This window comes from Chiloscyllium plagiosum, chromosome 15 (genome assembly GCF_004010195.1).
Source record: "Chiloscyllium plagiosum isolate BGI_BamShark_2017 chromosome 15, ASM401019v2, whole genome shotgun sequence".
In the NCBI taxonomy this organism is placed as follows: Eukaryota; Metazoa; Chordata; class Chondrichthyes; order Orectolobiformes; family Hemiscylliidae; genus Chiloscyllium; species Chiloscyllium plagiosum.
Genome location: NC_057724.1, coordinates 44,560,920 through 44,582,054, shown reverse-complemented (window position 1 = coordinate 44,582,054; position 21,135 = coordinate 44,560,920). Strand labels below are relative to the sequence as shown.

At 41.8% G+C, this 21,135-nt stretch overlaps 1 protein-coding gene across 1 annotated transcript in view; it reads right to left on the bottom strand.

The window, feature by feature from the left end:
- LOC122557268 (cysteine and histidine-rich domain-containing protein 1-like) overlaps nt 1–21,135 on the bottom strand; it is a 53,252-nt gene that overhangs the window by 10,303 nt on the left and 21,814 nt on the right. The window contains exons 5-10 of the mRNA XM_043704788.1: nt 18,952–19,115; nt 18,018–18,121; nt 15,122–15,183; nt 13,696–13,766; nt 7,790–7,895; nt 1,460–1,579 (exon numbers count right to left, since the gene is read on the bottom strand). Coding sequence (XP_043560723.1) covers nt 1,460–1,579; nt 7,790–7,895; nt 13,696–13,766; nt 15,122–15,183; nt 18,018–18,121; nt 18,952–19,115 — 627 coding nt within the window. The remainder of the gene's footprint in view (nt 1–1,459; nt 1,580–7,789; nt 7,896–13,695; nt 13,767–15,121; nt 15,184–18,017; nt 18,122–18,951; nt 19,116–21,135) is intronic.

Below are 21,135 nucleotides of genomic sequence, written 5' to 3'. Positions count from 1 at the left end.
AGAAGAGCAGAGAGGGCATTAGTTCTTATTAGAAAGACACAAGCTTGTTTAGGTGGTAATGGGAGAGCAGTGCACAGTAAAACTCACTCAGCTCATGGAGATGTCCACATCTACACAAGTGCTTAAGTGCTGCTCTGGCCACATCTAACAACTCTTCATGTGGAATGAGGAGCCAATCTTCACCTATCTATTCCTGGTTGTTAGACAAGCTTTCCTGCAATAAGACCAGAGAGAGACTGAGAATGGTGGATGGAGAGCCATTAGGAATGGTGCAGGAGCTAGAGAGGTGAGGAATCTCCAGCGTGTGAGTTGAAAGCACAGAATGCAGGAAAAGTTAGTTGTTTGGAGGACCGGATGGGTGTGAGTTGTTGAGTGGACTTGCTGTATGCAATACTGAGAGTTGCAGTCCATGAGCACATTCAATGGCAGAGTTACAGCAGCTGGTCCTCTGAGTGTAAGGTAGCAAAAAAAAAAGATGAAGGCACTTACCTTTGTGACACAGAGATAGTTAACCTTCTTCCTGCTCTGCTGTATGTTTCTTGTAACCCTGGCTGTTATCTCAGTCCAAGCTAAGTCTGGTGCTTGGATTCCCTACAGAATGGAAACAGGCCCTTCGGCCTAACAAGGCCACACCAATCCTCTGAAGAGTAACTCACCCAGACCCATTCCCCTAACTAATGCACCAATCACTATGGGCAATTTAGCATGACCAATTCACCTGACCAGCATATCTTTGCTGGAGCACCTGGAGGAAACCCCCGTAGACACTGGGAGAATGTGCAATCTCCACACAGACAGTCGCCCAAGGCAGGAAATGAACCTGGGTCCCTGGCACTGTGAGGCAGCAGCGCTAACCATTGAGCCATCATGCCACCCGCTGTGGCCTCCTTTGCCAGTCAGTCAGATAAAGGATTGCTGTCTTCTCTATCACCTCATTCACTAGGATCTTGAGGTCCCTATGCGCAAAGGGAGGAAATAACTTCTTTTTGGGCCATTTCCTTTAGGGTAACATTGGAATACCACAGTGTGAGCAGCACTTCTTGGCCTGAAGCTTCTAAAGTGATGCACAATTGGGTTTCAATGTGATGCCACGGGAGTTGTATCATCCTGAAAATAGCAAGCACCGCCGCCTCACCTGCTGCAGGATTCCAGGATGCAGCAAGTGAACAGGCTAGTTGTATCATTAATGAGAAAAGTCAACGTTGGCCACAGCGGACCAATGCCATGAATCTTATCCAAAGAAGGAGCTTGCCAAAAATCGGAAAATTCAGTACAAGGTTCATAAAGGAACACTCTCATTTGTCAAAACCTCTTATGATATCTCTTTTAGTCTTAAATGCTTTCACTTAAGTTTCTCAGAAATAAATAAAAATTTCAAATTGTTCAAAGTACTTTGATTTTCCCATCTACAACTGTTAAAGGTTTTTAAATTCTGGGGTTTAAGTGATGTTGCACTTACCATTGTGCGGTTAGCATCTATGTAGCTGAGCTCTGGGTTAGATGTTTTTGCGTAGACTGTGATGACTACCTCGCTGCCAGTCTGGTGCCAATCATGCCGACAGCCAACCAGTTTTTTGTCCTAAAACAGAAATATAGTCGGTACGAGTATGAGAAAATGCATTCTTAGGCCAACTGCTCAAGTCAGGTTCTGATTCATGTAAATGGTTGTCTCAAAACCTTGAAGGCTCAGCGAAGTAACCAGCTCACCAATATGGCAATATGGGACTAATATCTTTAGTCTGTATGATTTAAGATTGGATAATGAGTTGAATATCACATACACTTTGCACAGTAAGTTTGCTTGTGACATTTTGGGTATAACTTTTAAGGCAAGAGAAGGCAGATTTGAGTGCATGGTAGATGTTAAACATGTAGATATGTGACACTGGTTCATGATCATGGTATCATTCCACCTCATTTTCCACTTGGGAACTCTGTGGCCTTCTGGACTCAACATCAACTTCAACAGTTTTAGGGCCTGAGCACTTTCTCTCATGTCCTTACTCCAGCCCATGGGCACCAGGCCTTGCCATCACATGGGTTACTCCAACAAACATCCCATTGTCAGCTATTAAAGGTCTCCATTAGCAGCTACTGATTATTCCAAGATGACCTTTACCCATTTTTTGTCTGCTCAACTGTTTCTCTCTTTTTGGGCTCTAACCCTACCTGTTGTTTTCTTCTCCTCCCCTCCCCCACCACATCTTTCCTTAGCTAAAATCAATTCTAAGAAGGGTCACTGGTCCTGAAACATTAGCCTTGCTTTCTCTCCGCAAATACAGTCAGACCTGCTGAGGTTTTCCACCAATTTCTGTTTTTATTTCTGATTTCCAACATCTGCACAAAGTTATTTTAGTATTTTATTGTTTACATTAACACATTCTTTGACAAAGCCCAGCAAATTGTCAAATGGGTTCCCAGTCGCTGAGTGGTCGCACTGCTCTGTCTGAGACCAAAGTCAGAAAATTCCACCTATATCTTAAAAATTAGATGACAGTAGCAGTTTTAATGTTTTCAAATTCAAATAGAAACTGGGAGAAAGTGGACTGAATGGATGCTCCTGACATGCTATGTTGTGCCATCTCAATGTACGTTGCTCTTCAGTACAAGGGTTTGGGGAAGTCTACAATGAAGATACAATCACAAAATGTACAAACTATACAATGGACCAATCCAATATACCAGGCCTCACTGTTGAATGAATTCAGGTGGTTTCCTACAAACTCAGTGGTAAACACATATTTGGCACTGACTCACTGGACATTAGACAACTGCAGGAATCTTGTCTGGTTTTTAATCTTCACTTGTCATGGGGAACTGATGTTGATTGTACTGCCCACCACTACCCTGGCTGGGTTCAGATTTCCCAGCACAAACTGGGAATAAAATCCTACCTAACTTGTGTGATTTAGTATCTTTAGCAAATCCTTTCTATGCTACTTTTATGGCTCATCTCTCTTCTGGGATCAAATAGATTGAACAGTTTCAGGAGCTTTATACGCAATGTGTTCTCCACCAAAGGGATCCAGAAACAATTCCTGTCAGGTGAATATAGTTACAATATCTCAGTGGTTTGTAAGAGACAACATCCTCTTATTCTTTTGGACCATGGCTTGAGAATGAGAAAAATGGACACTGCTTTAAAAGGTCAAGAGTGTGGTGCTGGAAAAGCACAGCAGGTCAGGCAACCTCCGAGGAGTAGGAAAATCGACATTTCAGGCATAAGCCCTTCATCAGGAAATGTTTGAAACGTATATTCTTCTGCTCCTCTGATGCTGCCTGACCTGCTGTGCTTTTCCAGCACCACACATTCTCCTCTGATATCCAGCATCTGAGTCCTCATTTTCTTCACAGCTTTAAAAAGGGCAGAATATAAAGACTTGTTACTTCTGGAGATAGTAAATCCAGACACAATGACACCATCTGTGTGTATTCAGGGGAATTCTGCAAAGAGACAGGCTTTTGATGATCTTTCAATTGGCAGCAGTTGTTGTGGCTTCAGGAGAGCTCAGTGTAGTAACAAGCTTCTGACTGAATCAACTGCAGTTTAACACCGATCGTGTAAGGGAAAATGAAAACAGAAGAGAGCAAGCTTGATCTCTCTCTGTCTCTCTGAAAAATTGCTTTCTCTAACTCACTGTCAAAAGAGCACAGAAAAACCACATTCGGAGTCACTAAAAGGAAGAACACTGAAGTAAAAGACCGCTGAGTCTAACCAAGGAACCAGTGAACTAAAGGCTGATCATTGCTGTACAAATAACATTGAGGCATCATTAAAGGAAATGATCATCTAAGTTTCTAAGTTTGGACTTATGATATAGAACTATATTCCTTTATTTTTTTCCCTCCGCTCATAATAATTGCATTTATTTTTCTTTGTATTTCTATGTGTGTGTACAAGAATTTAAAATAAAGTTTAAGCTACATAAATTAGTTATTTTACTGCTCTTGTTAAAATTAAGAATGTTACAATAAATTGTTTTGTTACTTTTATTGAAGAAACCTTTTTTTTGCTTTTTGTCTCTTATTTACTGCTGCTCAGGCAAAGTGGTGTTTTGTTAGCTTCATTAAAGTTTTAAACATTCATCATGACTCCGGGAATAGTGGGGCTTAATTTCCAGTAGGTCATGACAAAAGCATAGAACATTACAGCTCAGAACAGGCCCTTTGGCCCTCAATGTTGCGCCGACCTGTGAAACCAATCTGAAGTCCATATAACCTACACTATTCCATTCTCGTCCATATGTCTAACTGATGACCATTTGAATGCCCTTAAAGTTGGCAAGTCTACTACTGCTACAGGTAGTACGTTCCACGCCCTATTACTCTGAGTAATGAAACTACCTCTGAGATCTGTCTTATATCTAACACTCAGTTTAAAACTATGTCCCCTTGTGCTAGCCATCACCATCTAAGGAAAAAGGCTTTCACTGTCTACCCTATCTAACCTTCTGATGATCTTATATGTCACAATTAAGTCACCTCCCAACCTCCTCTCAAACAAAAACAGCCTAAAGTCCCTCAGCCTTTTCTCTTAAGACCTTCTCTCCATACCAGGCAACATCCTAGTAAAGCTCCTCTGAACCCTTTCCGAAGTTTCCACATCCTTCCGATAATGCGGTGACCAGAACTGTACGCAATACTCCAAATGCTGCCGCACCAGTGTTTGTACAGCTGCAACATGACTTCATGGTTCCAAAACTCAATCCCTCCACTAATAAAAGCTAACACATCATATGCCTTCTTAACCAACCCTATCAACCTGGGTGGCAACTTTCAGGGATCTAGATACATGGACACAGAGTTCTCTCTGCTCATCTACACTACCAAGAATGACCATTAGCCCAATAGTCTGCGTTCCTGTTGCTCCTTCCAAAGTGAATCGCCTTGCACTTTTCCAAACTCCATTTGCCAATTCTCAGCCCAGCTCTGCAGCTTACCTATGTCCCTCTGTAACCTACAACATCCTTCAGCACTATCCACAACTCTACCAACCTTCATGTCATCTGTAAATTTACTAACCTAATCTTCTATGCCCTCATCCAGGTCATTTATAACAATGACAAACAACAGTGGATCCAAAACAAATCCTTGTGGTACACTACTAGTAACTGAATTCAAAGATGAATATTTCCCATCGACTACCACCCTCCGTCTTCTTTCAGCTAGCCAATTTCTGATCCAAGCCGGTAAGTCATCCTCAATCCATGCCTCTATATTTTGTGCAATACCTACCATGTGGAACCTTATCAAACACCACTGAAATTCATATACACCATATCAACTGCTTTACCCTCATCTACCTGTTTGGTCACGTTCTCAAAGAACTCATTGTGAGGCACAACCTACCCTTCACAAAACTGTGTTGACTATCCCTAATCAACTTATTCCTTTCTTTATGATTATAAATCCTATCTCTGATAACCTTTTACAACACTTTTACTCACCACCGAAGCAAGGCTCACTAATCTATAATTACCAGGGTTGTCTCTACTCCCCTTCTTGAACAAGGGGAAAACATTTACTACCCTCCAGTCTTCTGGCACTATTCCTGTTGACAATGATGACAAAGATCAAAGCCAAAGGCTCGGCAATCTCCTCCATGGCTTCCCAGAGAATCCTAGGATAAATCCCATATGGCCCAGGGGACTTACCTATTTTTATGTTTTTCAGAATTGCTAACTTGTAACTCTCAAGTGGTCTAACTGAGCCACCACATCTTATCCTAACATAAGCTTTCTTCTTCCCCTTGACAAGAGATTCAACTTCCTTAGTAAACCATGGCTCCCATGCTCAACAACTTCCTCCTTGCCTGACAGGTACATACCTATCAAGTATCTGCAGCAGCTGTTCCTTGAATAAGCTCCACATTTCAATTGTGCCCAGCGCCTGCAGTTTACTTCTCCAACCAATGCATCCTAAATCTTCTCTCATCACACCATAATTGCTTTACCCCATCTATAACTCTCGCCCTGCGGTATACACCTACCCCTTTCCATCACTAAAGTAAGCATAACCGAATTGTGGTCACTATCACCAAAGTGCTCACCTACCTCCAAATCGAACATCTGGCCAGGTTCATTACCCAGTACCAATGTGGCCTCGCCCCTTGTTGGCCTGTCTACATACTGTGTCTCCTGCACACATTGGACAAAAACTGACCCATATAACATACTTGAACTATAGTATTCCCAGTCAATAGTTGGAAAGTTAAAGTCCCCCATAACAACTACCTTGTCATACTCGTTCCTATCGAGGATCATCTTTGCTCTCCTTTCCTCTCCATCTCTGGAACTATTCGGAGGCCTATAGAAAACTCCCAACAGGTGACATCTCCTTTTCCGATTCTAACCTCAGCCCACACTACCTCAGTAGACGAGTCCTCAAACATCCTTTCTGCAACTAATACTGTCCTTGACTAACAATGCCACACCTTCCCCCGCCCCCCCACCACCTTTTACCATTTTCTCTGTTCTTACTGAAAGAATGATTGATTCCATAGGGATCATTCTAGAATCAACAGAATTTTGTAAGATAATCACCAACACAACAACTCTCTCTCTAGCCAGCTCCTTCTTCACCCTGAAGGTAGACCATCCATCATGTCCTGCAGATTTATCACCTTACAGCCCTTTTTTTTTAAGGAAAGTAATACCAACTTCCTTCAATTCCTCATTCTCCCAAGCCACCTAGATCACTAGTTCTGGAAGATTTCAGGTATCTTCCTCAGTGAAAATAGCTGCAACTTGACTTCTCTGACATTTCACTATTAGGAAAGCTACCAGAAATGCACTTACACTCAAGTTAAAAAGAACATTGTCTTGTACTGCATAAAGCTTTGGTCGCCTGATTTATGGAATGAATGTAAACACTTAGAAAGCAATTCAGAGATAGCTTTCTAAGCTAGACCCTAGAATGGCAGTCGTGAGTAGCTTCTTATCTGGAAAGGTTAAACAGGCTAAGCTTGTATCCAACATTCCCTGTAATACTTTTTCCTAATACATGGATCTTAGAGGTCTGAGATTGACAGCAGAACCTCACAGCAGCCATGCGACAGGAAGGAAGTTACTTGTATCTGTGAGTTTAGACAGTAAGAGGTGACTTGACTGAAGTAAAAGATCCTGTGGATTCTTGACAAGGTAGATGTGAAAAGAATGCTCCACACTGTGGGAAAACCTAGAATGTAGGGTCACTGTTTTAAAAATCAGGAGTTGCCCATTTCAAACGGAGAGAAAACTAAATATTTTCTGAGGTTTGTATCGCTTTGGAATTCTTCAGGAAGAGGCAGTGTCCTTGAATATTTTCACAGCAGTCGTGGATAGTTTCTTCACTCTTCAGGGAGTGAAAATGTTATCAGGGATGGATAGAAATGCACATTCAGGGTTACAGTTAGATTAGTCATGATCTTACTGAATGGCAGAGCAGATTTGAGGTGCTGAATGGCCAACTCCTGCTCCTTGTTTGTATGCCCCCTATCGTAGCTCCAAGATAACATGTCATGGGGAACTATTACCTTGACTCAGACTGGACCATCTTTGTCTGATTCGAATCTCTTTACCTTTCTTGGGTTTACTACAGACAATCATCTTTCCATCCTTAATCTCTTGGTTTACTTTATATCTCTGAAAATATTTTATCTCAGGATGGCATATGAAAAAATAAGCTAAAATTACCCAAAATCTTTGTAGTTGCCAGAGTGGATTTAAACTACAAGCTCAAAATTATGCCAAAACAGGACCATTGTAATTGCTGATTGTATCACAACGATAGGATTCCACATGGCACTTACTGCTTCTTTCTTGGTCCAAAGATGCTTGCCCTTGATGCAGCCAGGCTGTTCAATAAACTCTTCAAACTCTGTGGTCTTTATCTTACAGCAACTCCAATATTTCATTCTATTAGAAAATAAAACATAGAAATGCTATTGTATTTGGTATAACAAGCCCACTCCTCTTGTGCAGTACATCTGACCATTCAATCTGCTGAGAAAAAACATTCAGCAAATATATTCCTTACTATCATGCTGAGTTCCAATATCTCTCTCTGACATTACATCTTATGTCTTGATGATGGATCAGAACTGCAAAGTACTTAAGTATGAATTGACCTTTTAATTCCCAAGTGCTTTTTATTTTAAAAATGACTGGTACAGCCAAAAGATGACTGAGGATGTAAATTCAATAACTGTCTGGCAGAGTTCTGTGTGGACCCATGGAATTCCACACATGGAGAGTCAGGGAATCTTCAAATGGAGAGATAAAATGAAGAGATAATGAAATACTGCCAACCCACCTCACTCGCAGCAGGAAAACATATCCTGCAGATATGTTTTACCCTTCCAGGAATATACAATAAACCGTGTTAAAGACCAAATGGAACCTCCACTCTGTGTGCGTTGGACCCTGATGTACTAATGCATTGTCAAGGCCACAGCCTGAGAACAGCCATTAAACATCCCTACACTCCAGGCAAAGAAATGTAATAGTGACTCTCTCACCCTGAATGTTGGCAGACTGCGACCATGAAAAGAACCTAGAACAAAGGAATTTCAAAGCCAAGATTCTCAAAACTGACTTCTCTACTGCCAATGTCAATGCTATTGGTGTCGTCCCATGTAACAGTCGCAATCTATCATCTACTCTTCAGAAACGAGTCTTAACGTGAAAATCAGAGTTGGACGTGGTGGCTCCAGCTTACCACTAGCACTGCCAGGTCTCCATCTTGGACAGCAGTCACCAACATCTCAGGTCATGATTGATGGGTAATGGCTGCCCTCAGCCTCCATCCGTAGAGATTGGTATTGGACCTGTATCAGCTTCACGGCACCATCATGATATATCTCCCATCCATTCATAATATAGCTTAGCACTTCAATTCTGCACTTTGGAGTGCATTGACACTTATCAAAGTAATGCTGCTGCCAGCACACTGGGACAAGCACTTTTAGGGACTAGACCAGGGTGCATTTCAGAGATCCTCACTTGCTCTCTTAGCAATCACCCACTTTGCACCTCGTTGAATGCGAACAGCATCTCTGCCTTCTCTTGCCTTTTTCTGCTTAAACCCCTCAGTCACAGCTAAAAATTCACAGTACTTCTACCTTGAACAGAAACTAAGCAGCCTGACACAGTTGTCAGCAATGATCAGTCAAGGATGTGGACACAGTGCCCTATGTCAATGTGATAGATCAATATCATACTAACACCATGTGCCAGCAGTATACCATGTGGGTGAAGATTAGAGAGGGGTATGTTGATATTAAGGAGAAGGTGGCTTCGGGTGTCTTTCAAACAATAATGCAGATAAGTCTCTCGGGCCTGATTGGATGTGTTTCAACCAAATGACCATGTCTCGAAATCTAAGGGGTGTTGTTCTCAGTCAAGTCAAAGAGAGACAGCCTTCAGTCAGAGTGTTCCTCAGTCAGGGGAGCATTTTGGGAACAGTGATCATAATTCCATAAGTTTTAAAGTAGTTATGGATAAGATTGGTCCTCAGGTGAAAATACTAAATTAGGGGAAGGTCAATTACGACAGTATTAGGCAGGAACTGGAGAAATTAGTTGGGAGTGGCTGTTTGAACGTAAATTCACATCTGACATGTGGGAGTGTTTTGAAGGCCAGTTATCAGAGTTCAGGACTAGTATGTCCCTATGAGAATGAAAGATAAGAATGGCAAGATTCGGGAACATTGGGTGATAAGAGATATTGAAAGCTTAGTCAAAAAGAAAAAGGAAGCATATGTAAGGTTTACAAAACTGAAATCAGACAAGACCCTTGAGGAATATAAAGGGAGCAGGAAAGAATGTAAACAAGGAATTAAGAAGGCCAAAAGGGACCATGAAATATCATTAGCAAACAGGATTAAAGAGAATCCCAAAACATTTTATGCTTATATTAGGTGCAAAAGAGCAGGTCCATTCAAGGACAAAGGAGGGAATTTATGTGAGGAGCCAGAGGAAATTGGTGAGGTTCTTAATGAGTAGTTTGCATCAGTATTCACCAAGGAGAAGAATGTGAGTGAAGATTAGAGAGGGGTATGTTGATATTAAGGAGGAGGTGGCTTTGGGCGTCTTTCAAACAATAATGTAGATAAGTCTCTAGGGCCTGATTGGATCTATACCCGCATCCTAAATGAATCAAAGGAGGGGATTGCTGGGGACTTGAAAGAGATCTTTGTATGCACTTTAGCCACAGGCGAGGTCCCAGGAGACTGGAGAATAGCCAATGTTGTTCCTTTGTTTAAGAAAGGCAACAGGAATAATCCAGGAAATTGTAGGCTGGCGAGCTTTACATCAGTGATAGGAAAATTATTGGAGAAGATTCTTAGAGGCAGGATTACTTCCATTCTTTTCCAAATGCACTTATTAGGGATAGTCAGCATGGCTTTGTGTGGGACAGATCTTGTCTCTCAAATTTGATGGAGCTTTTTGACGAAGTGATGAAGAATGATGATGAAGGTAGGGTAGTGGAGGTTGTCTACATGGATTTTACTAAAGCATTTGACAAGGACCCTCATGGGATGCTGGTCCAGAAGCTAAATAACATGGAATATATGGTAACTTGGTAAATTGGCTTGGTTATAGGAGACTAGAGGGAAGTTGTGGAGAAGTGATTTTTCTGACGAGAGCTCTGTGACCAGTGGTGTTCTGCCAGGATCAGTGCTGAGACCTCTGTTGTTTAAAATGTGTGTGTGTTTATATAAATGATTTGAATGAAAATGTCAATGGTCAGATTAGTAAGTTTGTAGATGACATAAAAATTAATGGAGTTGTGGATAGTGAGGAAGGTTGTCAAAAGATGCAGCAGGATATAGATCAATTAGAAAGTTGAGCAGAGAAATGACAGATGGAGTTTAATGTGCACAAGTATGAGGTCATGAGTTTTGGAAGGTCAAATTCAAGAGGAAATATACAGTAAATGGCAGGACTCTTCGAAGCATTTAATGTTCAGAGGGATCTTAGGTTGCAAGTCCATAGCTCCCTGAAAATGGTGACACAAGTGAATAAGGTGGTAAATAAGGTATATGGCATGCTTGCCTTTATCAGTCAGGCATTGAGTATAAACGTTGGCAAGTCATGAAGTATAAAACTTTAGTTAGACCATATTGGGAGTATTGTGTGTAGTTCTGGTCACCACACTAAGGAAGGATGTGGAGGCTCTACAGGGTGTGCAAAAGAGGTTTACCAGGAGTGTGCCAACTATCATGAGAAGTTGGACAAACCTGCATGTCTTTGCTGGCGTGTCAGAGGCTGAGGGTCAACCTGATAGAAGTATATAAAATTATGAGAAGAATGGACAGGGTGGATATTCTGAGTCATTTTCTCAGGATGTAAATGTCAAATATTAGGTTGCATAGGTTTAAGGAGGGGGGAGGGGAGGCGAGCTTAAAGGAAATGGGCGAGGAATGCTTTTTACACAGAGGACTTTACAATGATGGTAAGTGCCTAGAATTTACTGCCAGGGGAGGTGGGAGAAGCAGATACAATAGCAATGTTTAGAGGCATTTAGACAGATTAATGAAGAGACAGGGGACAAAAAGATAAATACCATAAGCAGGCAGATAGGATTAGTTTAGAAAGGTATCATGGTTGGCACAGACATGATGGGCCAAAGGGCCTATTCCTGTGCTGTACTATTCTATGTTCACCAAATAATTGGACAGTACTCTGTCACACTGCTGAATTGTGCCTTATAGGTTCTGGACAAACTTTGGAGAGTCAGGAGTTAGTATTCATTACAGAATTCCCTGCTGCCAGCCACCCTTGTCACCTCTGTATTAGAATGGTTCACCCAGTCACAATGTTAATACTGGGGATTCAAAGATGGTAATAACATTGTTGAATGTCAGATAGATGGCTAAACTGATTTTTTTTTGGAAATGGTCATTATTTGGCAATTTTGTGGCACAAGTGTTACTTGCCACTTATCAGCCCAGGCTTGAACACTGTCCACACACAGTGCTGCCAATGCTCTGCTTCAGTATCTGAGCAGTCATGAATGGTATTGGCTCTCACTTTTCCTGCAATAATCATCCCAGCATTAATAATTCACTTCATTCGATTGTAGGGAAATTACATGAGGCTGGCTCTCATTTGCTGGCTGGAGTCAGTGAGTGATCTGTGCTGTCACTTCTAGGGAAGGGTCACCCCAATCACACACTGATCGGGCAGTAGCAAGTTCATTGGTAGGTCTGCCCAGGGAATCAAGACGACAGGGTTGGAAAGCCTGTCTAGTAAGAACTGCCAGGCAAACAGAAACCAGACACTGTTTTGCTCAACGGAACCAAGTAGGAGGTTGTGCTGCTGGCAGATGATCAGACCCAAGGTCCCAGGATGACAGAGGAGCCAGGTGAAAGTTGTAATAGAGGGGGAGAAGAGCGTTCTTGAGTTTGGGGGGGAGGGTCACAGGGGCAGAGGACTGATTTATGGCAGACACATCCCCTATCTGAAGTCCTGTCCCTCGAGGGAACGCTTCCATCCCAAAGTGACAGGTCACCTGTAAAGTAATAGCAATCAAGAACGCTATATTGACTGACCCATTTGTGTCTGGGTTAATCCTAGAAGTCGGGGGCTGATGCCCTTAAGTGGTCTGTAGCCTTCTTGCTTAGAATTTAAGAGGCAAGGAGACTTTGTGTTTGTCACTGCCCTGCCAAATAATTGCCCTTCTTACCTCTAAACTCGTCACTTCTGGGAACAACTTTCCTTTTCTCCATTCCAATCAAAAGCATCCCGTATATCCATTACTCTGTATCGCAAACAAGCTGTCCAGCCAACCAAGCTAACTGACCCAGCTGAAGTTACCACAAACGACTCCCCTTTTCAAACTCACCTCGTAGCTAAGGTGTGGTGACGCTCAGGTTAAACTACCATCTGTTGTCTCTCTGTAATGAGAGAGAAGCCAGTGTGGTAAGACAATGGTGACGTTACCTCTACCATGCCATGGCAAAGTTGTCCCCTCATCATACTCTGCCAGTGGGCTGCTACCTGTTGTGGCTATTTTAAGCAGTGAGACTTACGGGTAAATGTGGTGATATAATTTCCCTGGTATTAGACCTCAAGAGTCCTAATTCCCCAATTTGCACTACTTTCAAGTGCATGAGAATACTGGAAATGCTGAAGTTATCCTTTCCCCTGCATTTTATCCTGTGCTTTGTTCTTGAAAGTTTCAAAACTATGTTTTGGAATATTGTTTCTCCCAGACACTGACATTCCTACAAAACATTTACAAATTAAAATAAATAGGATTGAAGAGAGTTGACGGGAAGGAAACTCCCAATGGCTAAGGAGGTAATTAACCACACAGTAGCATTCCACACAGATCAGGATGAGTCCAAGCCCCAACCACAGCTGAGATGGGCAAGACAATGCCACACCTGACTGAATGTCCTGGGGCTAAGGAAGTGAAAATCAGCAAAGGTTCTCTTATCTAAGTGTTATCCATTGATTTCTGCTGCTAAATGAATGTGAGAGTCTTGGAGAGAAAATAATAATTAGTCCTGCTGTTAGCCCACTGTAGTCGACTAATCTAATGGCATATATTGTCTTGCACATCATGAACAGTCATTAAGGCATGATACTGAAAGACTCATTATCATATAGAAATATAAACTTCATTGGCTTAAGCAGAGGAGTTGATGATAATGATGATGATGATGATTATTATTATTATTATTATTATTACAACAATATAAACTCACCCTTCATGGAAGATGGGAATTCCAGGATGAAAGTTACATGTCTCCAGATCACTATCTGGCCCTTGAAATGTCTGTCAGAGAAAAATGAAACGTAAGTAACACAGAGAAAACATGATGAAGTAAAGGATATATGACTAGCGCTGCATCTTCCCTTGGTTAGTATTTCAATGACCCGTGGCAATTAGGCTCTAAGCTCTGGAATTCCATCCTTCAATTTCTTGGTATCAACTACCTCCCCCTCTCGTCCTTCAAAACTCTCTTTAGTAACCGGTTTTATGACCCCTTTTTATGTTTCGATGTCAAACTTGGTTTGAGAATACTCCTGCAATGTGTTAATACATTAAATGTTATTTTTACTTATTCATGGGATGCAGGCATTACTGACAAGACCAGTAATTATTGTCCTTTCTTAACTTCCCCTGACAAGTTCTTGAATACAACTGACTGGTTTGTTAGATCATTCTAGACAGCAGTGACGAGCTAACCACCTCACTGTGGGTCTCCAGTCACATACAGGCTGGACCAGATTTTCCTTCCTGCAAAGATAAGAATGAACCAGATGGAAATTTATAACAAAGCAGTAACTACCTATTCAGTACTTGTGATACTGTTTATTCTAGATGTACTTAATTCTAGATGTACTTAACTGAAGCTACATCATTGCAGAAGCTGGAGTAAGATTTGAACTAATTTCTCTGCAGAATTTGTCTAGGCCTCTGTATCATTCATTTCATAATATATTTGGATGGCACAGTGGCTCAGTGGTTAGCATTGCTGCCTCACAGCGCCAGGGACTTAGGTTCGATCACACCCTCAGGTGACTGTGTGGAGTTTGCACATTCTCCCCGTATCTCTCTGGGTTTCCTTGGGTGCTCTGGTTTCCTTCCACAATCCAAAGATGTGCAGGTTAGATGGTTTGACATGATAAATTGCCCCATAGTGTCCAGGGATGTATAGGTGAGGGGGATTAGCCATTGGAAATGCAGAGTTATACAGTAGGGGAGTGGGTCTGAGTGGGATGCTGTTCAGAGGGTTGGTGTGGATGCGATGGGCCAAATGGCCTGCTTCCACACTGCAGGGATTTTACAATAAAACCACTGTGCTACTATTCCCATAGCATCTATGCTACCTGCCCAAGAAGGTGATAAGAGGTAATGGCTATGAATGAATAGATCGTAGATACATATCCAAGCAAAATTCCAAGTGTTTCGCCACAATAAAAATAACTATTGGAATAATAGTTGCCACCTGGGCTATTCGCTGGGCTAGCACCTCAGAAGTGGATGATAGAGACCTTGTGAGCAGATTACTTATCTGTACTCTCAGTCAGGGATAGTAGAGTAGGGAATAAGTCTTCATCAAAGGGGAGAAAAATGTGAAACAAACTCTAATGTTAATTAAAAATGAATTCGACATTTTAACATACCTTCTTACAGCCAGCATGTTTACATGAAGTGCCCACTTTAAGTTCACTACTGGGTACTTCCACTGCAATAGGAAATAATACAGGTTTAGTTCTCACTGAGACTCTCTTCCAATTATCTTCAACATAGTCAATCAATCTAGTTTCCAAAAAGTGGTGGATCAATATTGTAGACTTAATTTTATTAAACAGTGTTGTGATGATGTCTTTTGGCCTAGATTAGTAATGATGTTTACTGAATAGATAAGGGATATCATGGTTGCTTAGTGGTTAGCACTGATGCCTCACCGTCAGAAACCTGGCTTCAATTCCAGCATCGGGCAACTGTCTGTATGGAGCTTGCATGTTCTCCCTCTGTCTGCCCGGGTTTTCTCCAAATGCTTAGTTTCCACCCACAGTCCAAAAATGCACAGGTTAAGTGGATTGGCCATGCTAAATTGCCCATAGTGTTCAGGGATGTGTAGATTAGGTGGATTAGCCATGGGAAATGCAAAGTTACAAGGATGGGGTGGGGAGGTTAGTCTGGGTGGGATGCTCTTTGGTGAGTTGGTGTAGACCTGTTGGGCCGTGTGGCTTGTTTCCACACTGTAGGGATTCAATGAACACAAGAAAGGATGGACAGATGAAAATCCATTTAGCATATCAAACTCATTTCTTCCTAACAGCACATATACACAAAGGAAGGGTGCTTTGGACTTATATAGTGTTCCCTTGGATGATTAAACATCAGCAGAAGGAACTTCTTGATGTTCACCAAGATCTCAGAAAATTCACCTTCATCGTCTGATTTTATAATTATGATCTGAGCTTTTTATCTTCTATTAAACCTGAAGAAGTAAAAGTCTTACTGATCATCAAATCCACCCTGTCCAGACCCAACATTTGATTATTCTATCTTGGATTAAGCTCCCACCCCACCTGCTGATCTACTTTAAAGAACACTGAAATTCTTTGGCTATAGGCCCAAATGTAAATTTGAGTGCAATTATTTGCACTTTTTATATCTCTGCTGCTCCAGTAGCACAGGAACTACACTTCACTGGACTCGATGAGAACTTACTGGCAGAATTTTCATGAAACATTCAAACCAATACACTACCAAAAATGGCACAGGAAAAAATTGCATTGGAACACCCTTCATCCCAAGTTCCCCTCCAAGCTACACATCATCCCAAACTCTTCATTCATTGTCACTGGATCTACGTACTGGAACTCCTGATCTAGCACCGCAACAAGGACACCTTCACCACACAAACGGCTGGAGTTCAAGAAAGCATCACCACCTTCTTTAGGTTAGTTAAAGATGCACAATAAATGCTGTCCTTGGTAGCAATGCCTATACCTAATAAATGAAATATCTTAAAAAACAGGATTAGATCTGCAGGCCTGGATTTTAGTTCTGAGACATAATCTATATATGTTTTCAGGTCAGAGAAATCCGAATAGGTTTCCTGAGCATACCCCTTTTAATTTTTTTTTTCAGTTCCTTCCTGTACGCAAATATTGGTAGGTTGGAGGTTGCTTATGTGGGGAAATCTTGGCACAAGGCTGTATCAAAGAAGGAAAAGTAGGTTTAGTGGGGAATGGAGGAGTTAGTGGTTGTGTAACAGGTAGGATCAGAATTGCTACTTACAAGGAGGGGTGGGAGAAAGTGGTGGGGAGGGACCAACTGTGGCTATGGTGTTCCATTCAGAGGGTCGTCCCAATCACTGGAGAATTCCTGATCATGGATGGGGGATTTTTATGGTCCTTTTCAAGTACAGCTAGGGACGTCCAATAGTAGCTATGGTTGCAGATGGTGTTTAGGGGTCCAACAGTGTTGCAGGGAAGCACAATGGTGGAAGGATGGGTTTTAGGGTTCTTGCAGAAACACTCCTGCTCCTCCTGGCTCACAAACTGTTCTGTAAAGACACTTACCCCATGGATTAAATCCTTCTCCCTTCCTTTCATCTGCCAGCTTCACAGTACTTGGAAAATCCAGTTGATATTAGATTAGATTAGATTACTTACAGTGTGGAAACAGGCCCTTCGGCCCAATAAGTCCACACCGCCCCGCCGAAGTGCAACCCACCCATACCCCTACATTTACCCCTTACCTAACACTACAGGCAATTTAGCATGGCCAATTCACCTGACTTGCACATCTTTGGACTGTGGGAGGAAACCGGAGCACCCGGAGGAAACCCACGAAGACACGGGGAGAACGTGCAAACTCCACACAGTCAGTTGCCTGAGGCGGGAATATCATTTTTAAAAAACCAAATATTGTTAAAATGAAGGCATGCAGCCTCATTACAACATTTCACTAGTCCACCCACATCCCACTTGTGGCTTGGTTATCCCCACCCTCCTCTGATAAAATCAGTGAAGTGCAAATTGTGTTTCTGTTTCTGATGTTTTGAATTTCAAGTCTCTGACCTGACTCCAACCTGCCCTATTATTGAGTATGAAATTTCTGCCCTTAGTAATTGTTTAAACTGGTGAATCAAGGCCTCAATTTTAAGAATCACATCCTTGTTATTAAATCCCTCCATGCCCTCATCCCTTTATAACTTGGAGATTTCTTCAATTCTCTGGGATTTCTACGTTCCTCTAATTCTGGTCTTCTCTTCAACAATCCCAATTTTATTCACTCCATTATATGCATCTGCAGCTTCAGCTGCTTAGGCCTTAAGTTCTAAAATTCCTCCCCTAAGCTTCTCTGACTGTCTTACTTCCACTCAATTATCCCTTTGACCTAGCTCCATGATCCAGCTCATGGTCATTTTTAATATCACAATACATGACTTGTGTCAATGTTGGTTTACAATATTCCTGTGATATGCCTTGAGACATCTTACTATGTTAAAGATGCTATTTAAATAAAATTTACTGTTTGCTGTTTTTGCGGTATTTTTACCTGGTGTTGTGCTTTTCTCCTGACTTGCCTTGTTGAGCTTTTCCAGGGACTCCTGCAGTGACTTTGAGACTTTCTGAGGCAGTTTTACCATTGGTTCATTAGAACTATCAGAATAAAAACAATAAACAAGAGCAATCCATCAGGCAGCTATTCAGATCTATATTGTAAATAGATGAATCCATATTATTCAAAGTTCACGGTCAACAGCACTGCTCTCAGGGAAAATACAGAAACAATCAAATGCAAAGTAACTCCTCTTCCCCCATCCCCCCCTTATACAGGTTCCAATCGGTATGGGCTAGAAGCAGAGTATGGACTATCATGTGATCTAAGATTGCAAATAAAGCCTCTAATACTACCCCATCATGCACCAAATGCAGCATGTTGGGATGCATTAGATATAAAGGAAAGCTCCCTTGTGCTCCATCAATGACTTCCAGGTTAATCTAGAAGAACAGAGGTGAGGCTTTTAGGCTCTTGAGCCAATTCTGTCAATCAATGAGATCATGGCTGAGCTGTACAACTGTTACTTCCCACTCAGCTCAATAACATTTGAAGAACAAAAATCTATCAATCTCAGATTTTCACTGTCCCAATAATGTGCCTTACTAATCTCAGAAGAATGTTCCCTTTTGCAACAATATGGCAAATCTGTTTTCTGAATAAATATGTTTGAATAAAAGGACAAGATAGACAATCTACTGCAAATAGTTGTCAAATTCAAAATGATAAAATAAATAGCCAAATCTATCAGTCTATCTAAATTGGGCCCTAAAATTAATGCCTCTTTTGGATTTGTTTTGTAGAGGTCAGGCAATTTGTAATGCAGTTTTCGTCCTTGTAATTTTGGGTTTTGAATGAGAGTGTAGCAGGCATTATCTGGATTGTCACTGTGTTTTAATGCAATTACTGTGTAAACAGAGAGCCATGGTACCTTGGTCTTTCTTTCTTCATTGATTCTGCTGACTTGGGACCTTTGATGATATACTCAGCATTAAACTGTGACTTTGAGTTATCTGTTGCATCCTTGTTACATGTAATTTCAGGTTTCAGGGGCTCTGGAGGCTTTACGTTGGAGTGGTGACCTTTTGTGCATCCCTGAAGCACAGCAAGAATACATAATTAAACAAATTTTTTTTATCATTTCACTTCTAATCTCTACATTATTGCTCTGTGTTGTCTGTATCACTTGCCTTTGCAGACAGTGAGATTGTGGATGGGGGTTAACCAAAATAGAGGACAGAGTTTATGGTCTGAAGTTGTTGAACTCGATATTGAGTCTAAAAGGCAGCAAAATGCCGAATCAAAAATATGGTGATGTTCCTCCAACCTGTCTTGGGCTTCACTGCAGTATTCTAGCAAACCCACATCAGAAACGTTAGCATGAGAGAAAAGTGGTGTATCAAAATGGTGAGTGAGCAGAATGTTAGGGTCATGTTTGCGGACTGAAGGGGAGGTGTTTCACAAAGGCAGTCACCCAGTCTGTGTTTGGTTCCCCCAGTGCATAAGAGACTACATTGTGAGCAGCATTGAGAGTGCAGTAGACTGAAAGAAGTTCCAGTCACCTTGTTTCAATCCTACTCTAGCCCCCAACCAACTGTTTTGTCCAGCACTTTGATGACTGTATTAGTGCTGCTTTCTACAAATGTCCAGAACTGGAAAGATTAAACAATTTTGCTCCTAATTAGCTCTGAACTCATCTGATCTATCTCTGACTCTTCCTTTCCCTTCTTTGACTTCTCTTTCTCCATTTCTGGGGATGGAATGTTTTCTAATACTTATTACAAACACACTGTTGTCCACAGCTACTACAACTAAACTTCCTCACAATCCTGCAAGGAATCCATTCTATTCTCCCAGTTTCTCTGTCACCACACTTATTCCAAAGATATTGCCATTGTTATTTATTGTCTTGTGGGACACGGGCATGCTGGCTGGCCAGCATGTTTTTTGCCCATCCCTAGTTACCCTTGGGGAAGTGGTGGTTAGCTGCCTTCTTGAACCGCAGCAGTCCATGTGTTATAGATTGACCCACAATGCCCTTAGGGAAGGAGTTCCAGCATTTGACTTAGTGACAGTAAAGAACAGTGATATACTTCCAATTCAAATTGGTGAGTTGCATGGAGGGGAACTTTAAGGTGATGGTGTTCCCATGTATCTGCTGCTCTTGTCCTTCTAGGTGGAAATGGTCATGGGTTTTGAAGGTGCTCTCTGAGAATCTTTCGTGAATCTCTGCAGTGGATTTTCTAGATAGTACACTGTGCCGCTACTGTGTGTCCATGTAGGAGGGGATGGATGCTTGTGGATGTGGTGCTAAGCAAGCGGGCTGCTTTGTCCTGGATGGTGTGAGGCTTCTTAAATATTGTTGGAGCTGCAATCATCCAGGCAAGTGAGTAATATTCCATCATACTCTTGACTTGGATGATGGACAGGCTTTGGGGAGGTGAGTTACTAGCTGCAGTATTCCTAGCCTTTGACTTGCTCTTATAGCCACTGTGTTTATGTGGTGATTGCAGTTGAGTTTTTGGTCAATAGTAACTCCCAGGATATTGATTGTGGGGATTTCAGTGGTGGTAACACCACTGACTGTCAACTGAGTTGAGGTGCCAGAAGACTGGAGGTTGGGTAACGTGGTGTCACTGTTTAAGAAGGGTGGTAAGGACAAGCCAGGGAACTACAGACCAGTGAGCCTGATGTCAGTGGTGGGCAAGTTGTTGGATGAAATACTGAGGGACAGGATGTACATGTATTGGGAAAGGCAAGGACTGATTAGGGATAGTCAACATTCATGTCTCACAAACTTGATTGAGTTTTTTTGAAGAAGTAACAAACAGGATTGATGAGGGCAGAGGGGTAGATGTGATTTGTATGGACTTCAGTAAGGCGTTCGTCAAGGTTCCCCATGGGAGACTGATTAGCAAGGTTAGATCACATGGAATACAGAGAGAACTAGCCATTTGGATACAGAACTGGCTCAAAGGTAGAAGACAGAGGGTGGTGGTGGAGGGTTGTTTTTCAGACTGGAGGCCTGTGACCAGTGGAGTGCCACAAGGATCGGTGCTGGGTCCTCTACTTTTTGGCATTTATATAAATGATTTGGATGTGAGCATAAGAGGTA